This window comes from Cetorhinus maximus, chromosome 24 (genome assembly GCF_964194155.1).
Source record: "Cetorhinus maximus chromosome 24, sCetMax3.hap1.1, whole genome shotgun sequence".
NCBI lineage: Eukaryota > Metazoa > Chordata > Chondrichthyes > Lamniformes > Cetorhinidae > Cetorhinus > Cetorhinus maximus.
In genome coordinates this window covers 34881808-34898622 of record NC_135902.1, presented here as the reverse complement: position 1 = coordinate 34898622, position 16815 = coordinate 34881808, and the positions used below count along the sequence as shown (strand labels likewise).

The 16815-nt window shown below is 43.6% G+C and overlaps 1 protein-coding gene and 1 long non-coding RNA gene across 2 annotated transcripts in view; one reads left to right on the top strand and one right to left on the bottom strand.

Moving 5' to 3' along the window:
- The window catches only part of sdk2b (sidekick cell adhesion molecule 2b), a 981988-nt gene that overhangs the window by 764053 nt on the left and 201120 nt on the right, over positions 1-16815 (top strand). The window contains exons 28-30 of the mRNA XM_078571006.1: positions 1199-1297; positions 2603-2797; positions 3916-4117. Of these exons, the coding sequence (XP_078427132.1) occupies positions 1199-1297; positions 2603-2797; positions 3916-4117 (496 nt within the window). The remainder of the gene's footprint in view (positions 1-1198; positions 1298-2602; positions 2798-3915; positions 4118-16815) is intronic.
- LOC144699778 (uncharacterized) overlaps positions 2741-16815 on the bottom strand; it is a 133568-nt gene continuing 119493 nt past the window's right edge. Inside the window, exon 3 of the long non-coding RNA XR_013580612.1 lies at positions 2741-2771. This is a non-coding gene — a long non-coding RNA (uncharacterized LOC144699778). The remainder of the gene's footprint in view (positions 2772-16815) is intronic.

Here is a 16815-nt window from a genome sequence, read left to right as displayed (position 1 = left end):
GATGTAGATTATCAGGCCCTGGGGATTTATTGGCTTTCAGTCCCATTAATTTCTCCAGCACTGTTTTTTTATTAATACTAATTTCCTTCAATTCCTCCTTCTCACTAGACCCTCGATTCTCTAGTATTTCTAGGAAGTTATTTGTGTCTTCCTCCGTGAAGACAGAACTAAAGTAGTTGTTTAATTACCTTCCAGGTACTTTCCTCGTTCTCTATTATAAATTCTCCCATTTCAGACTCTAAGGGACCTACATTTGTCTTCACCAATCTTTTTCTTCTTACATACTTATAGGAGCTTTTACAGTCCTCTTTTATGTTCCTTGCAAGTTTACTCTCATACTCTATTTTTCCCCTCTTAATGAATCTCCTGGTCCTCCTTTGTTGACTTCTGAACTGCTGCCAATCCTCAGGCTTGTTACTTTTTCAATCAACTTTATATGACTCCTCTTTGGATTTAATATTATCCTTAATTTCTTTTGTTAGCCATGGTTGGGCCACTTTTCCTGTTGTGTTTTTGTGCCAGAAAAGAATATATAACTGTTGCAATGTCATGCCTTTTAACGAAGTTCCCCAATCTATCTTAGCCAGCTCACGCCTCTTATCATTGTAGTTTCCTTTGTTTAGATTTAGGACCCTAGTTTCGGATTGGACTACCTCACTTTCCAACCAAAGGAAGAATTCTATCATGTTATGGTCACTGTTCCTCAAAGGACCTCACACAACAAGATTATTAATTAACCCCTTCTCATTGCACAAAACTAATTCAAGGATATATTGTTCCCTAGTTGGCTCTTCGAAATGCTGGTCTGAAAAACCATCTCGTACACACTCCAAGAATTCATCTGCAACAGTATTATTGCTAATTTGGTTTGCCTAGTCTATATGTAGATTAAAGCCACTTATGATTACTGTAGCACCCTTGTTACATGCATCTCTAATTTTCTATTTAATACCGTCTCCTACCTTACCACTACTGTTTAGAGGCCTATAGACAACTCCCACTGATGTTTAAGCAGTAATGTGTAAGCAGCAAGAGAAAAAGAACTATTCAAGGTGGCAACTGAGAAGTGATATTCAAGGACAATGACATGTACAAGTGGAACATAGTTCAGCAATGAGAGCAGCAAAATCATTACAGCTGTCATGTGAAATGGTTAAGCTGTAAAAGTAGCTTTTTTTTAATTGTTTCTGTTTTTCAGTGCCTGGACCCCCTGTAGGAATCCTGTTTCCAGAAGTTCGAACAACATATCTGCGTTTAGTCTGGCAGCCTCCAGCGGAACCCAACGGGATCATTCTGGGTGGGTGACTTGGGAAGACCTGAAACTTGAAATAAATGGGAATGAAAATATTTGCAATAATCTTTCTGTTTAGACATGAGAGGAGGAGGAAAGAGCAATATATATAACCAGAAAATGCTGGAAATACTCATTAGGTCAGGCGGCATCTGTGGAGCGAGAAACAGAGTTAACGTTTTAGGTTGACAAAAGGTCATTAACCTGAAATGTTAACTCTGTTTCTCTCTCCACAGATACTGCCTAACCTGCTGAGTATTTCCAACATTTTTTTTTATATTTCAGATTTCCACAACCCACAATGTTTTGCTTTGGTAAAACAAGGAAACTGTTGGAAAAGCCTGACATATTAGTTTCATTAATCCTTTGGTGGCCTGAAGTATTTAACACACATATGGAAGAACAGCAAGTATTATAACTTCAGGCCACACTAAGGAATGTGATGACAAGGATTTGTTTTATATGATTTCTCTGTTAACGTAGAGCAGCAATATGTTATAACTGAAAACATGATACAAAAAATTTTGTAGGATGTTGTAAAAAAGGCATTTGAAGTTGTCCTCCTTTTAAGAGATTGATAAGTTTATGTGGGCTATACCTAAGTTAAGTGTAGCCATGAGATAACTTTCTAACCATGACTGCTATTAAGTAATATTAAAATTAAACAAAATTGTACCGTGATAACTCACACTAGGGACATACTCATGCACTTGTATCAATAGTTTTCAAATGCTAAATGTCTTGCAGACCCACTGAGTGTATTGGCATATTTCCAGGGACCCCCCCTGGACAGTATTGATGTGCAGCTAGAGGTCACCATCCATAATTTATTTTAAAGTAGTGTAAGCGCCCCAAGAAAAGTAGTGTTGCACTTGCAGATTTCTTTTGATGCAGCAAAATAAATAAAGTGTTTTTAAGTCAACAAGTACAGAAGAATGTAGAGAACTTGAGTCACTGGAGAGTAATTCAACTTGTGTTGGAAAATAAAGTGTGTGGTATCACAATGAGTGCCTGTTTTGTGCCCGACTCAATATTCAATGGAACTGAATATCCAGCAATGCATATAATGAGCAGCCATTAAGTTACTACCTGTTTTACACTAAAGTACCAGACGAGTTTCTACCACGCTATGTTTGCCATAAGTTGGACCCCAGAGAGAAAAGTCTAATACCCAAATGCAATCCCTGGGATTTTTTTCCAGACCTCAATTTTTAAAGCTAGACAGTAGGCATAGTTTTGGAAGGATGTTGTAACGCTCACAATCTACACACCTTTCACACAATTTGATATTTAGTAATTTTTTTTCCTCAGCTTACCAGATAACGTATCGATTAAACACAAGCAACACAAACACTGCCACAGTGGACGTGTTGAACCCGAGTGCTCGACAATATACAGCAACTGGGCTAAAACCAGAATGCAGTTACGTCTTCCGCATTACAGCTCAGACTCGCAAAGGGTGGGGTGAAGCAGCAGAGGCCTTGGTGGTAACAACAGAAAAGAGAGGTAAGTAGGAACAGTATGCATAATGGAGCTGTTTTTATTGAATGAGAACAATCCTGTATAATTATCAAGGAATCATTAGCCTCCTGAAGGGTATATTTTCTTGAATGGGTTCAAATTCTTGAAGTGTTTTCCAAGCCAGCGACACATTGAGGGATTTGACTACCCTCACAGATGTGATTAAAAGAAATGTTATCAATATCAGTTTGACCCTAGAATCTGCTACTTTGTGGAAACCAATGCCTACTTATTATTTTCCAAATCAAAGACTAATAGAGTAAGAAATTTGGAAACCTGGGGGATTACAAAGCCCAGTGGAAACTGAACAGAATGGCAATGATATAGTGCAACTCAAACTGATACACCAAAAAGAAGTTGTGTGAGATAAGCAGCTCTCATATGATGGTTTAAAACACTGTCCTTTCACACCAGGAACCTGAATTTCAATTAACCTTAAACTGATAGGGTGGAGGGTACTTTCTTCTCCAAAAGTTTTAGCTGAAATCAATTTGAATGACTTGGAAAAACAGTATTTCCACTCTATAGGGAGCTTGACCAGTTCTTGACTCGACTATGAGATGGACATACATGGGATTAATGCCTGAAAGAACTGTCCCACTTCAAAACGCAAGGCAGTGACGGTGGGAAATGCTCAGCACTTTTCACAGAGAAAAATCCCATGGCTTAAGCCATTTTCACTTCCCAGGCGAAAGGCTTGCAGCAAGGAATTTTGAATATCTGAGAGAATGAAACATAATTTAAAATCTCCAATTCCTACAGTGTCCTGCCAGAGAAAACTATATATAACTTTTTAATCATTTTCCCAAGGGACACTTTTCATTGTTTCAAATTCCTGAAATTTCTGTCAAATTTGAGAACTAAGTAGAATGTGAGTTATGTTCTAGAATACACTACCTGGAAAGGTGGTACAAGCAGATTCAATAGTGTCTTCCAAAAGGGAATTGGATCCATTCTTGAAAAGGAGAAATATGCAGGGCTATGAGAAAGAGTAGGGGAATGGGACTAATTGAATAGCAAATGGCCACCTTTGTGCTGTAAGACCCCACGAGAATATGTGTGAGAAACAGCCTGTTCTCTAAATGTTTTCTTTCCGTTCTCAGCTCACCCACAACCTCCCAGCAAACCTTCCATACAACAGCAGGATGTTCAGTCACGTAGCGTGCTGCTGTCCTGGGAACCAGGCAGTGATGGTCTGTCTCCAGTTCGGTACTACACCATCCAAACTCTAGAGCTACCTGATGGAAACTGGTCTCTCCACTCAGCTTCTGTGAGCCACGAGTCTACTACATATCTTGTAGACAGGTGAGTGCTAATGTTTACAAAGGACGGTCAAAATTTCAAGAGGGCATTGGAACAAAATAGGGAAATTCCTACGTTTTCTTTATACAGCTGTGAAAGATTTCAAGTTAAAATGGATAATTTCTGCCACAACCAAATTTCAAAATGAAGAAAGGGAGATGCCCAGGTTGGTTGATCTGGAAAATAGTCAGGATACCAAACTTTGTGCTAGGCGCAAATTGAATTGTTCATGGTCAAAACTTGGAACCATAACAACTTGAACTTTCCTTATCAAATCTTTTAACCCCTTACTGCCAGATTCTAAATTAATTGTTTTTATGTATAGCCCTGTTTGAATATTTACTGATCAGGTATTTTGGTCTAAATACTTTGGTATGATACTTTTCATCTTCTGGGAAAGCTTGGAGAATATGGGGGGCACCCCATGTAATATGCAATGAGATGTATACTACAATTAGTTGCTATACCTGAGCACACTAATTCACATGTGGCATTACAAGGACACAAGTTTCAGTGAATAGGAGACTCAGGCCCAGATTTTTGCCATGATGGATAGGCTCTCATATCCCCATGCCAACTTAGTGCTAAATCATGCCAACCCAAGCCGGCACCCACCATCCTTTGTTGTTAGCCTCTCCAAGCCAACTCATCTAGTACCCTTGGACAGTTCCTTGACAGCTGGACAGTTCTTTAACAATCATTTAACAGCTGGACAGTTCTTTAAAAATCTTTGACAGCTGGACAGTTCAATGCATGTGTGCGTGAAAAGTGCATAATCATGTTCACTTTTAACAATCCCAAAGGAGAGGCTCTCCATTGTAGTGAAAATCACAGAAATGGCCGAAAATCCTAAGTCCCACCCCCAAACCCGGCATTTCCTATCTTTGCGGGGTCAGGTGTGGAGTTGGGCCAGGGTTTGTGCGTGCATAATTCATAGAGGCAGCTGACCATTTAAATCACCAACTGCCTCCACTGAAGTGGGATTTTGCTAGGCCAGGAGTTTGAAACCTAGAGTATGCAGATTAGGATAGGTAAGAGGAGGTCTGAACTTGGTGGATTCTTTTGGATATCCAGGAGATGTAAGGTACCTCTTTGGTTAGGGTCCCAGGATCTCTTTGGGAGAGGTAAGACACCCTTTGGGATTGTTAAAAGTGAATGATTAGGTACTTTTTATGCACAAACTCTTTAGAACTGTCCAGCTGTCAAAGAGCTGCTAACAAACTGTCCATCTGTCGAAGCATTCAAGGAAGCACCAAAGTTGTCAAGGAACTGTCCAAGGATACTGGGTGAGTTAGCATGGAGGGGGTAACAAGAAAGGATGGGGGTGGTGTGGGTTGCCATGAGTTGGCAATAAATTGGCATAGAGGTATGAGAGGCATGGATTGGCATAGGGAGTATGAAGGGCCATGGGGGTGGGTGGGGAGCATAGGGTGGCATAGCGAGTATGCAGCTGGTGTGAAAGAGTGGGGAGTGAGACATGGAGGAATGTTTTTTTTTTGTTTTATTCTTTTATTTAAGTTTATTTCAACACAGTGCCGGAGCACAGAGGTAGCCTTCTGTCCAGCCAGCCTCTTTATCCGACAGCCTCCTCACCCATTCCGGGGTCATCTGACCTGAGTCCTATTTCAATCCACCGACTCTGACCGAAAATCCAAACTGCGGGCAGACCTTTTTAAAAGTTCATGTTCGCCAAACAGGGAAATCTCCCGACTCTCCCAACTCTAGATACCTACTTAAGGAAAGAAGAGAAATATCAAGGAGCATGTCATCTTACACCTAAAAGAACAGTACTTGTAAATGTCCACTCTCTCAGTCATAGAGTCACCATATGCAAATAATGACACTTCACAGAGCAAAAGATTCGAAAAATGACAAAGAGAAATAGCACTGAAGAATTCTAATGCAGCATCTCCATCTCTCATGTTGGTACCAATAATTAGAGAAACACTGCATCTAAAAAAGCTTGCATTTAGAATGCATCCACCGCATTTTAAATGCCGCACTTCAAGGAACAACTCTAACAAAATTGAAGGATTCAAGGGATGTGGGCTTCGCTGGCTGGGCCAGCATTTATTGCCCATCCCTAGTTGCCCTTGAGAAGGTGGTGGTGAGCTGCCTTCTTGAACCGTTGCAGTCCATGTGGTGTAGGTACGCCCACAGTACTGTTAGGAAGGGAGTTCCAGCATTTTGACCCAGCGACAGTGAAGGGACGGCGATATATTTCCAAGTCAGGATGGTGAGTTACTTAGAGGGGAACCTCCAAGTGATAGTGTTCCCATCTATCTGCTGCCCTTGTCCTTCTAGGTGGTAGTGGTCATGGGTTTGGAAGTTGCTGTCTAAGGAGCCTTGGTGCTGCCTAAGGAGAGCCTTATCTGTCCTGAATAAACCTCCCCAATCTACAAGGTCAGGTTCCACAGTTTTATAGGCAATTGCCAAATTACAGAAACTTTCTTCAACAATTAACCTTCAAATGACGTCATGATGTACCTATTTAGGATACTTCCTCGCAGTCAGTACATGAGCAATGACCTTAAGTCACAGACCCCCATATTAAATACAGTTTCTTTTTTGTAATTGTGCTCCAGACCCTAATTCAACCATGAGCAGGGCCATGAAAGATCAGCAGTGATGTTAAATTAAAAATGCTAAAGGTTTGACTCGGTAACTTCTTGAAATAACTCCAAATCCAGATTTGCTCTGAGGTTACTAAAGCTACAGTCAAGGATTATCAAGCAGTAATTGTTAAACCCCATCGACAAATGAGATTAGGGACTGCTGCACATTTACAGTCACGGATGTTCTTGTTCAATTTTTCCATCTATTCTGCAGTTGCTATTGTATCCAAAAATTGAATAAATTCTGATTTGAAAGGAATATTCCACTTGAAGTAGATCAACAACTCTTCCTTATTTAATATTGCTTTAGGTTCAGTTATACAATAATAAGAAATGTCAATCTTCAAGCAAAACTGCTTCAGAACAACTAGTTCATTCCAAATGCAGTGCACAAGCTGTAATCTTATCACCTTGAAAAAACTCAGCAGGTCTGGCAGCATCGGTGGAGAAGAAAACAGTTGACGTTTCGAGTCCTCATGCACGAATTAGTCTACTGCATTCGTTGCTCCCAATGCGGTCTCCTCTACATTGGAGAGACCAAACGCAAACTGGGCGACCGCTTTGCAGAACACCTGCGGTCTGTCCGCAAGAAAGACCCAAACCTCCCTGTCATTTGCCATTTTAACACTCCACCCTGTTCTCTTGCCCACATGTCTGTCCTTGGCTTGCTGCATTGTTCCAGTGAAGCCCAACGCAAACTGGAGGAACAGCACCTCATCTTCCGACTAGGCACTTTACAGCCTTCCGGGCTGAATATTGAATTCAACAACTTTAGATCTTAAACTCCCCCTCCCCCCTTCCCCACCCCGTTTCTTCCCCCTCCCTTTTTTTTCAATAATTTATATAGATTCTTCTTTTCCCACCTATTTCCATTATTTTTAAATCTACAACTAATACTTTGTTAGTCTTTCCGCCCCACCCCCACTAGAGCTGTACCTTGAGTATCCTGCCGTCCATTCTTAATTAGCACTTTTCTTAGATAATATCACCACCTTCAACACCTCTGATCCTTTTGTCTGTGACATCTTTTGATTATCTGCGCCTATCACTGCTTGCTTATCCCTACAACCACCCCACCCTCAACTTCTCTCTCCCCCCGCCCCCCACCTTAGACCAGCTTATATTTCACCTCTCTCCTAACTATACTTCAGTTCTGCCAAAGGGTCATGAGGACTCGAAACGTCAACTGTTTTCTTCTCCACCGATGCTGCCAGACCTGCTGAGTTTTTCCAGGTAATTCTGTTTTTGTTTTGGATTTCCAGCATCCGCAATAGCTTTTAGCTTTTTGTTTTTATCTTATCACCTTGTTGGATTCTTTACCCCTGTGACTCTCCCCTAGTTGGTTTAATACTTAGTTTACGATTATTTAGTTGCACTTTTTAAATAAGAAATAACCATCATTTTCAAATACATTTTTAAAGATATTTAGTTGCGCTTTTTAAGTGAGAAATAGGGATAGAAAAAGCAAGTTACCGTTGTAAAGAATGGGGGAGAAAATATTCCAACAGCTTTCGAATCATCAGCAGTCCGGGAAAAATGTTAAGATTTAAATTGTGAGAAACCAGCAGAAAATCTTAGTGTCTATAAATTAGGCGATAGATCAAAGTGAATATCAAAATCTTGATGAGCAGTTTGCAATGACTAAATAAATCTGGATTTAGTAAATCTAGAAAAGAAAGCAAAAGCCAGGGCTGAAGAAAAACTATTTACTGTATGGTGTCATAATAAAAGCAAAATAATGTGGCTGCTGGAAATCTGAAATAAGAACAGAAAATGCTGGAAAAATTCAGCAGGTCTGGCAGTATCTGTGGAGAGAGAAACAGAGTTAATGGGTGAAACGTTACAGCCCCATTGTGGCGGGGGCAGAGCTGTGAAATGCAGTGAGCCTTTCAAAACTCCATTGACTTCAGTGGGACTGTAAAATCCCGCCGGTGTAAAATTCCATTTCGAGTCCAATGTGGCTTTTTCAGAACTTTGTAACACAACAGTATTATGATCCCTGTAAAGACCACTAACTCTTTAAGTGACAGACTGACAGGATCACACAACAAGGTTTCAAGTTTTAAGACTTTTACTGTAATGAGCAAACCAAAAGCAACTTTGACTAAACACAGTTATGTTGGCAACTTATACTCTAAACTACAGAAAATAAATTCCCCATTTAACTTTTAGTGTGACCAAAAATCTCCCGTTACTGATAGACATTACAGTGTCCCTTATGTGGACACTTAATTTGCCAGAAACCAGTCTAAAATCATTGTCAGCTCCCGATGATTCATTTTTCTTTCCCAGCCGGATATCTTCTAATCCCGGAACTGACTTTTACTGTGATGGTTGCACTGGAGATTCCTTCCCTCTAGCCCAAGTTAAGCAAATCTTCCAGCCTCATTTGAATCTTCACAAACTTGATCTCTTCAACCTGAGTACAAGCTCCCATCTGCGTTCTGCATGGTGAACAATAAAGTCAGCATTTCTCTGCTTCAGGTGCAGCACTGGCTGCCTTTATATCCTGCTTTCAGATGGCTACAGCTTGGCCTGTGTCTCTGAGTTTCAGGGATATCTTAGAAACCCTGTAATCCGATAGTACAATAGCTTGCTATGGACTCGTCCCTTCCCAAAGCCCATCTCCATGGCAACGTGAATCACATGGACCTTGTACGCAGGTAGAAGTGCTAATTAGCAATCTTCTAGACCCCCAACTCTCTTCTATCTTGGATTGGATAGACAGTTTCAGGTATAACCGTTTATAAAACCTGACATTCCTAACGCCCCACTGTGAGACTTGGAGACTTAGGGCTGGATTGTCAGGGAGACTCCATGGAGGTGTGAAAATGGTGTCCGGGACCTGATTCCAGGATTCTAGACCCCATTACAGAGGTTTTCAATTTTCACCAGTGCAGGTTAATGGTGTGGGCTGCTGTGGGTCTCAAGTCCACATCCTGCTCCTGACCTGGCCAGTTCCATAGCAGGGATAGGCGCATCCTATTCCTCCACAATTTTCATGGAGTCAGGTGATCTTTTAGCCTCAGAGGTGTTTGTGAACCATAGTCTGGATGAGGGAACCTTTTGAAAGGTAAGTTCCAAAGGTCTTACCTACACCCCCATTCCAACCTGTGCCCATCACACACATACCAACCTCCTTATACAATCCATGCCAAGCCAAGTCCCCAGCCATCCCCATGGCCCATCATACTGTCCATGCCAAGCTTTGGCACTTTGATGCCCATTCACCCATGATACACTCTGTATAGAATCAATGAACCCTATAGTGACATTAGGATGTATTAAAAGAATATTTAAAAATAGTCATTCATTCATCACTTTTCACTTTCTTAAAAAAAAGTCATTTCACTGCAGCCCAATAAAAGTGTCAATCATTCAGACCCTTTGACATATCAATAGCAGAAACTGTAAGCACTGGAAATCTCGTTATCTGTGTAAGTAAACATTGTGCAATTAGCAAAATAGATCAGAAAACCAGAGCTGTCATAAAAGCAATGTTTTCCCTGGGATTCAGGTGTTTCAGCACTCTAATGGATGTCTGGGCTCTCAGCAGGCTATAGCTTGACATGAATGGGGCATGGAGATTGTTTGGGGGGTGAGGAGGTGTGAGGGATGAGGACTAGAGGGCCTTACTGTCATTGTTATAACTGGGACGAAGTTCCAAAGCACTGAGGCAGGCCTTTTAAACAGCCTGCATTGGTAGCCCCCGTGGCTGCCTCCACCTTGTTTCCGAGGGCAGCGGACCCAACCCCTGTTAATACCCGACCCGTCCCGGAACGAAAATCCCATCTTTGCTGGCAATTTTTCCCGAGGTGGGCACACTGAGCCTGGAAATTTCCCGACTCCCTCTAGCAGCCTCGAAGATGGCCACTTAAGGGCTGTTTCACACTCAGCCTCAATATTTAGGCAGGAGGATTTACCTGGCATTTGTAAAAGAATGGGCATAGATCTCAGGCAGGAAGGTGGGGGCTGGGCGCCTCCATCAGAAGCCCCCATCTGACCCCCCTTAATGTCCAGTAGCTGCTGGGCCTTCCTCCATGCTGGTCTCTCCCCAACACCCCAATCACCCCCTTTGCACACCCCCAGGACTTCCTTACCCTCCCCACTCAGGGACCCCTTAAATTACCTTGTCCTCCAGTCCTGGTGCTTAGGCTCAGGCATTTATTGCACTTCCTCCTCAGTCCACTACAGCTCCTATCACTGCAGGGACTTGAGAGCTGCCAGCCAATCCCTAAGGCGGGACTTCCTCTCAAGTGAGGGGTGAAAGTCCTGCCTCCAACTAATTTTTAAAAAAATATTAATTCGTGGGATGTGGGCATTGCTGGCTAGGCCAGCTTTTGTTGCCCATCCCCAATTGCCCTTGAGTAGTTGGTGGCGAGCCATCTTCTTCAACCACTGCAGTCCATGTAGGTACACCTACAGTGCTGTTAGGGAGGGAGTATCAGGATTTTGATCAAGCAACAGTGAAGGAGGAGCAACATATTTCCAAGTCAGGATGGTGAGTGGCTTGGAGGGGAACTTCCAGGTGATGGTGTTCCATTTGTCTGCTGCCCTTGTCCTTCTAGGTAGTAGCAGTTATGGGTTTGGAAGGTGCTGTCTAGGGAGACTTGGTGAGTTCCTGCAGTTTATCTTGTAGATGATGCACACTGCTGCCACTGTGCATCAATGGTGGAGGAAGTGAGTGTTTGTGGATGGGGTGCCAATCAGGCAGGCTGCTTTGTCCTGGATGGTGTCAAGCTTCTTAACTGTTGGTGGAGCATCACTCATCCAAGTGGAGAATATTCCATCACACTCCTGACTTGTGCCTTGTATATGGTGGACAGGCTTTGGGGAGTCAAGAGGTGAGTTACTCGCCACAGGATTCCTAGCCTCTGACCTGCTCTTGTCGCCACAGTATTTATATGGTTAGTCCAGTTCAGTTTCTGGTCAATGGTAATCCCCAGGATGTTGATAGTGGGGGATTCAGCAATGGTAATGCCATTGAATGTCAAGGGGCAATGGCAGGATTCCCTCTTGTTGGAGATTGCCATTGCCTGGCACTTGCGTGGGGCAAATGTTACTTGCCACTTGTCAGAACAAGCCTGGATTTTGTCCAAATCTTGCTGCATTTGGACATGGACTGCTTTTGTATTTGAGGAGTCGCGAATGTTGCTGAACATTGTGCAATCATCAATGAACATCCCCACTTCTGACCTTATGATGGAAAGAAGGTCATTGACGAAGCAGCTGAAGAGGGTTGGGTCTAAGACACCATCCTGAGGAACGCCTTGATGCCACACTCAGTCAAATGCTGCCTTGATGTCAAGGGCAGTCACTCTCATCTCATCTCTGGTGTTCAGCTGTTTTGTCAATGTTTGAACCAAGGCTGAAATTATGTCAGGAGTAGAGTAGCCCTGGTGGAACCCAAACTGAGCGTCAGTGTGCAGATTATTGCTAAGTAAATGCAGCTTGATCTCTTGATAGCACTGTTGATGACCCCTTCCATCATTTTACTGATGATCAAGAGTAGACTGATTACTACAGTAATTGGCTGGGTTGGATTTGTCCTGCTTTTTGTGTACAGGACATACCTGGGCAATTTTCTACATTGTCGGGTAGATGCCTGTGTTGTAGTTATACTGGAATAGCTTGGCTGGGGACACGGCAAGTTCTGGAGCACAAATCTATTGCCAGAATATTGTCAGGGCAGTATCCAGTGCTCTCAGCCGTTTCTTGATATCATATAGAGTGAATCAAATTGGCTGAAGATTGGCACCTATGATGCTGGGGATCTCCGGAGAAGGCCAAGATGGATCATCCACTCAGCACTTCTGGCTGAAGATGGTTCACAGAATCACAGAATTTTAATGGCACAGAAAGAGGCCATTTGGCCCATTATGTCTGCACCAGCTCTCCAAATGAGCATTATGACCTATTACCATTGCCCTGCCTTTTCCCTGTACCCCTGCACATTGTTTCTATTCAAATAATCATCTAATGCCCTCTTGAATGCATCAATTGAACCTGCCTCCATTACACTTCCAGGCAGTGCATTCCAGACCCGAACCACTCATTGAAAAAGTTTTTTCTCACGTCACATTTGCTTCTTTTGTAAATCATTTTAAATCTGTGCCCTCTCATTCTTGATCCTTTTACGAGCGGGAACAGCTTCTCCCTATCTACTCTGTGTAGCCCCCTCATGATTTTGAACATCTCTATCAAATCTCTTCTTAGTCTCCTTCTCTCCAAGGAGAACAGTCCCAACCTCTCCAATCTATCTTCATAGCTGAAGTTTCTTATCCCTGGAACCATTCTTGTAAACCTCTTCTGCACCTTCTCCAATGTGTAGACAACCTTCCTATAATGTGGCGCCCAGAACTGTACACAATACTCCAGCTGAGATCTAACAAGTGTCTTATATAAATTCAGCATAACCTCCTTGCTCTTGTACTCTATGCCCCTATTAATAAAGCCCAGGATACTATATGCTTTATTAACTGTTCTCTCCACCTGTCCTGCCACCTTCAATGATGTATGCATATACACACCCAGGTCTTTCTGCTCATACACCCCCTTCAAAATTTCACCCCTTATTTTGTATTGCCTGACCATGATCTTCCTACCAAAATGCATCACCTCACACTTCTCTGCATTGAATTTCACCTGCCACCTATCTGCCCACTCCACCCAACTTATCTATGTCCTTTTGAAGTTCTACACTGTCCTTGTCACAGTGCACAATACTCTCAAGCTTCGTATCATCTGCAAACTTTGAAATTGTCCCCTGCACACCAAGAACTGTATCATTAATATATATCAGGAAAAGCAAGGGTCCCAATACCGACCCATGGGGAACTCCACTACAAAGCTTCCTCCAGCCCGAAAAATAGTCATCGACCAATACTCTCTGTTTCCTGTTTTCAGCCAATTTTATATCCACGTTGCTACTGTCCCTTTTATTCCATGAGCAATAACTTATCTTACAAGTCTGTTGTATGGCATTGTTTCAAATGCCTTTTGAAAGTCCATGTACACCACATCAACAGCATTACTGTCATCAACCTTTTCTATTATCTCTTCAAAGAACTCCAGCAAGGTAGTTAAACACAATTTCCCCTCTAGAAATCCATGCTGGCTCTTTTTATCAACCCATATTTTTCCATGTGACTACTAATCCTATCCCAAATAATTGTTTCTAGAATCTTGCCCAGCACTGAAGTTAAGCTGACTGATCTGTAATTGCTGGGCTTATCTTTACAACCTTTTTTGAACAAGAGCATAATGTTTGCAATGCAAATACAAATGCTTCAGCCTTATCTGAAGTGCTGGGCTCCCCCATCATTGAGCTTGGGGATATTTATGGAGCCTCCTACTCCATTGAGTTGTTTAATTGTCCACCACCATTCACAACCGAATGTGGCAGGACTGCAGAGCTTAGATCTGATCTGTTGGTTGTGGCTCTGTCTTTCACTTGCTATTTATGCTGTTTGGCATGCAAGTAGTCCTGTGTTGTAGCTTCACCAGGTTGACACCTCATTTTTAGGTATGCCTGGTGCTGTTCCTGGCATACCCTCCTGCACTCTTCATTGAGCCAGGGTTGATCCCCTGGCTTGATGGTAATGGTAGAGTGGGGGATATACCAGGCCATGAAGTTACAGATTGTGGTTGAGTACAATTCTGCTACTGCTGATGGTCCACAGCGCCTCATGGTTGCCCGGCCTTGAGTTGCTAGATTTGTTTGAAATCTATCCCATTTAGCACAGTGGTAATGCCACACAACATGATGGAGGGTATTGTCAATGTGAAGATGGGACTTCATCTCCACAGGGTCTGTGCGGTGCATTAGTGAACCGCATGGTTTTTACGACAATCGTCTCATGGAGGGTGGAATCACTGCAGGGGACTTGAAGTTGGCGTCGATGTGCTCCCCACTGAATCTTCAGATGACGTGAAGGGAAACCCGGCCATCTGAAAAATTCAGGCCTATGGGTGGAATCATCCCAGATTTGCACTATGTATGGTCGCAGGTGGGCAAAACTACGTTTGGCGGGTGTTCATGCCATATTGTCCCAAACCCGCCACATTATTTATGCATTCCTGGGAAACACACCGTTTCCATGGTGGGCGGGCTCTCACTCGCCCGCCCACCATCATCTCGCCTCTTCATCAGGCCGGGCGCCATATTTAAAGTCCAGCCATGCGCACATATCTCAATGCTTCCAGCCCACAACTACTGCAGGGAAGATGTCCACGAAAGATAAAAAGACTGCAGCCCCCAGGTTTAATGACGTGTCACTGGAATACCATTTGGACGCCATGGAGATCCACCATGATGTCGTCTACCCCAGCTCTGGCTGCAGGACGGCAGTGGCATCACCAATCCAGCATGACTGGTGGAGGCAGCGGTGGTCTGTGCCAATGCTGCACATAAGAGGTTGGCCATCCAATGCAGATAGAGGATGAATGATCTCATCTGTGCAGCCAAGGTATGGCAACCATCTCATCACTCTAAACTCACATACTCAAGCCCATCGCACATTCACTGGCATCTCATTCACTGCTAGCTCAAGGGATATCGACACCCATTCTCACACACACACCCTCACATGTCCATCTGGCCTCATCTCCTCTGGAGACTGCCTACTCAGTCCTCACCATCTTCAGGCCACTTGCACAGACCAACATGTGTCCCCACACACACCCTGAGATACCCTCCTTCCCCAGTACAGCTCTCATCCTGCAGCCTCTTCCCTTGCCTGAGGCCACTTTTCCCCCTTCCCAAGCAAGACCTAGCCCTGCAGCCATTGAAAAACCACCCACATATGGCTGATCTGGTAGGTAGAGACCTACCCTTGAGCCCCCTAAAAGTGATGTGGTGCTGTCTGTGAGCCCTGGCGCAGATGACTGTGAGTGCTGCCCAAAGCAAGGTAGGCAAACAAACCTTGAAGTCGTGAGTGAAGTACAGCCCGCCAAGCGCACATCGCTTATGTGCAGTTGTGAAACATGTTGGCGTGTTTTCCCGCCAACGTCGGCAGACGATCCAGCGGCGGGGGGATGAGTCCAGCGGCCTTATAATGATATGCTGATATATTACAATGAGGTTCTTGATGTCCGATGGCAGGAAACGTGGCTCGCTATCGGCGGGCGGAGAGGACGATCGCAAACTGGCTTCACGATGTTGTGAAACCAATTTTTGGCATTCTCGCCATATTGTCCGCTCATGCCACTGAACACTCATGTTGGTGAGCACGAAAATCCCGGCTTTGGCCAAGCTCTTACAGTCAGAGTGCAGGGGCGGGCGCTGACTTGCTGGCGCATAAAATGATGCGTGATGACGTTGGGCGTGCATCCCGATGTCACCGCGCTGTCTCGCGATGTTTCATTCAGTGCCCACCGATAATTGATAAGCCTATTAAGCCATTAACTAAGTAATTAAGTTCAAGTTTACGTTGCCCGTCCAACCTTATGGTTTGCGGGCAGGCAAAAATGCCAAGCGGCCTTTACGTTTTTTAGGAAACGTTATCCATGAGCGGGATGAGGTTTCCTAAAGCTTTTACGAATTAAATAAAAAGTTTTTCTGAAAAATAAAAACATGTCCCATCTCACATGACACAGTCACATGAGGGGACACGTTTCATTAAATTTTTATTGCATTCATTTATTTTTTTCAAAAGCGCTTCAATCTCCTTGAGGCAGCTCCGTGCCTCAGGGAGATTGAAACGCTCTTTCGTGCGCATGCGTACGAAGGAGTGCTGGACCCGACTATCTCTCCTCCCCCCACCTGCACAGATAGCGCTCAGCGCTACTGCTCGCGTATTACTCTGGGTGGGCCTTAAGTGGCCCGCCCGTGTAAAATGGCGGTGCAGAGACGATCGCGGGTGGCGGTTGGCTCCACGACTGCCCCCGCCTGTTCTCGCTGAGCCCGTCCGACGCAGGAAAAATTCTGCCCTATGAGTCTGAACAGTGACGGTCAGTAAACTTTTTCAACCATGTGGGATATCACAACCAAGCATGATCATCTTTCCTCACCATGCCCACATTCATACGTTTTCAACAGATTTCTAAATTTTGTAATTTGGAGTGGAAACCCAACTGATTTGTTTC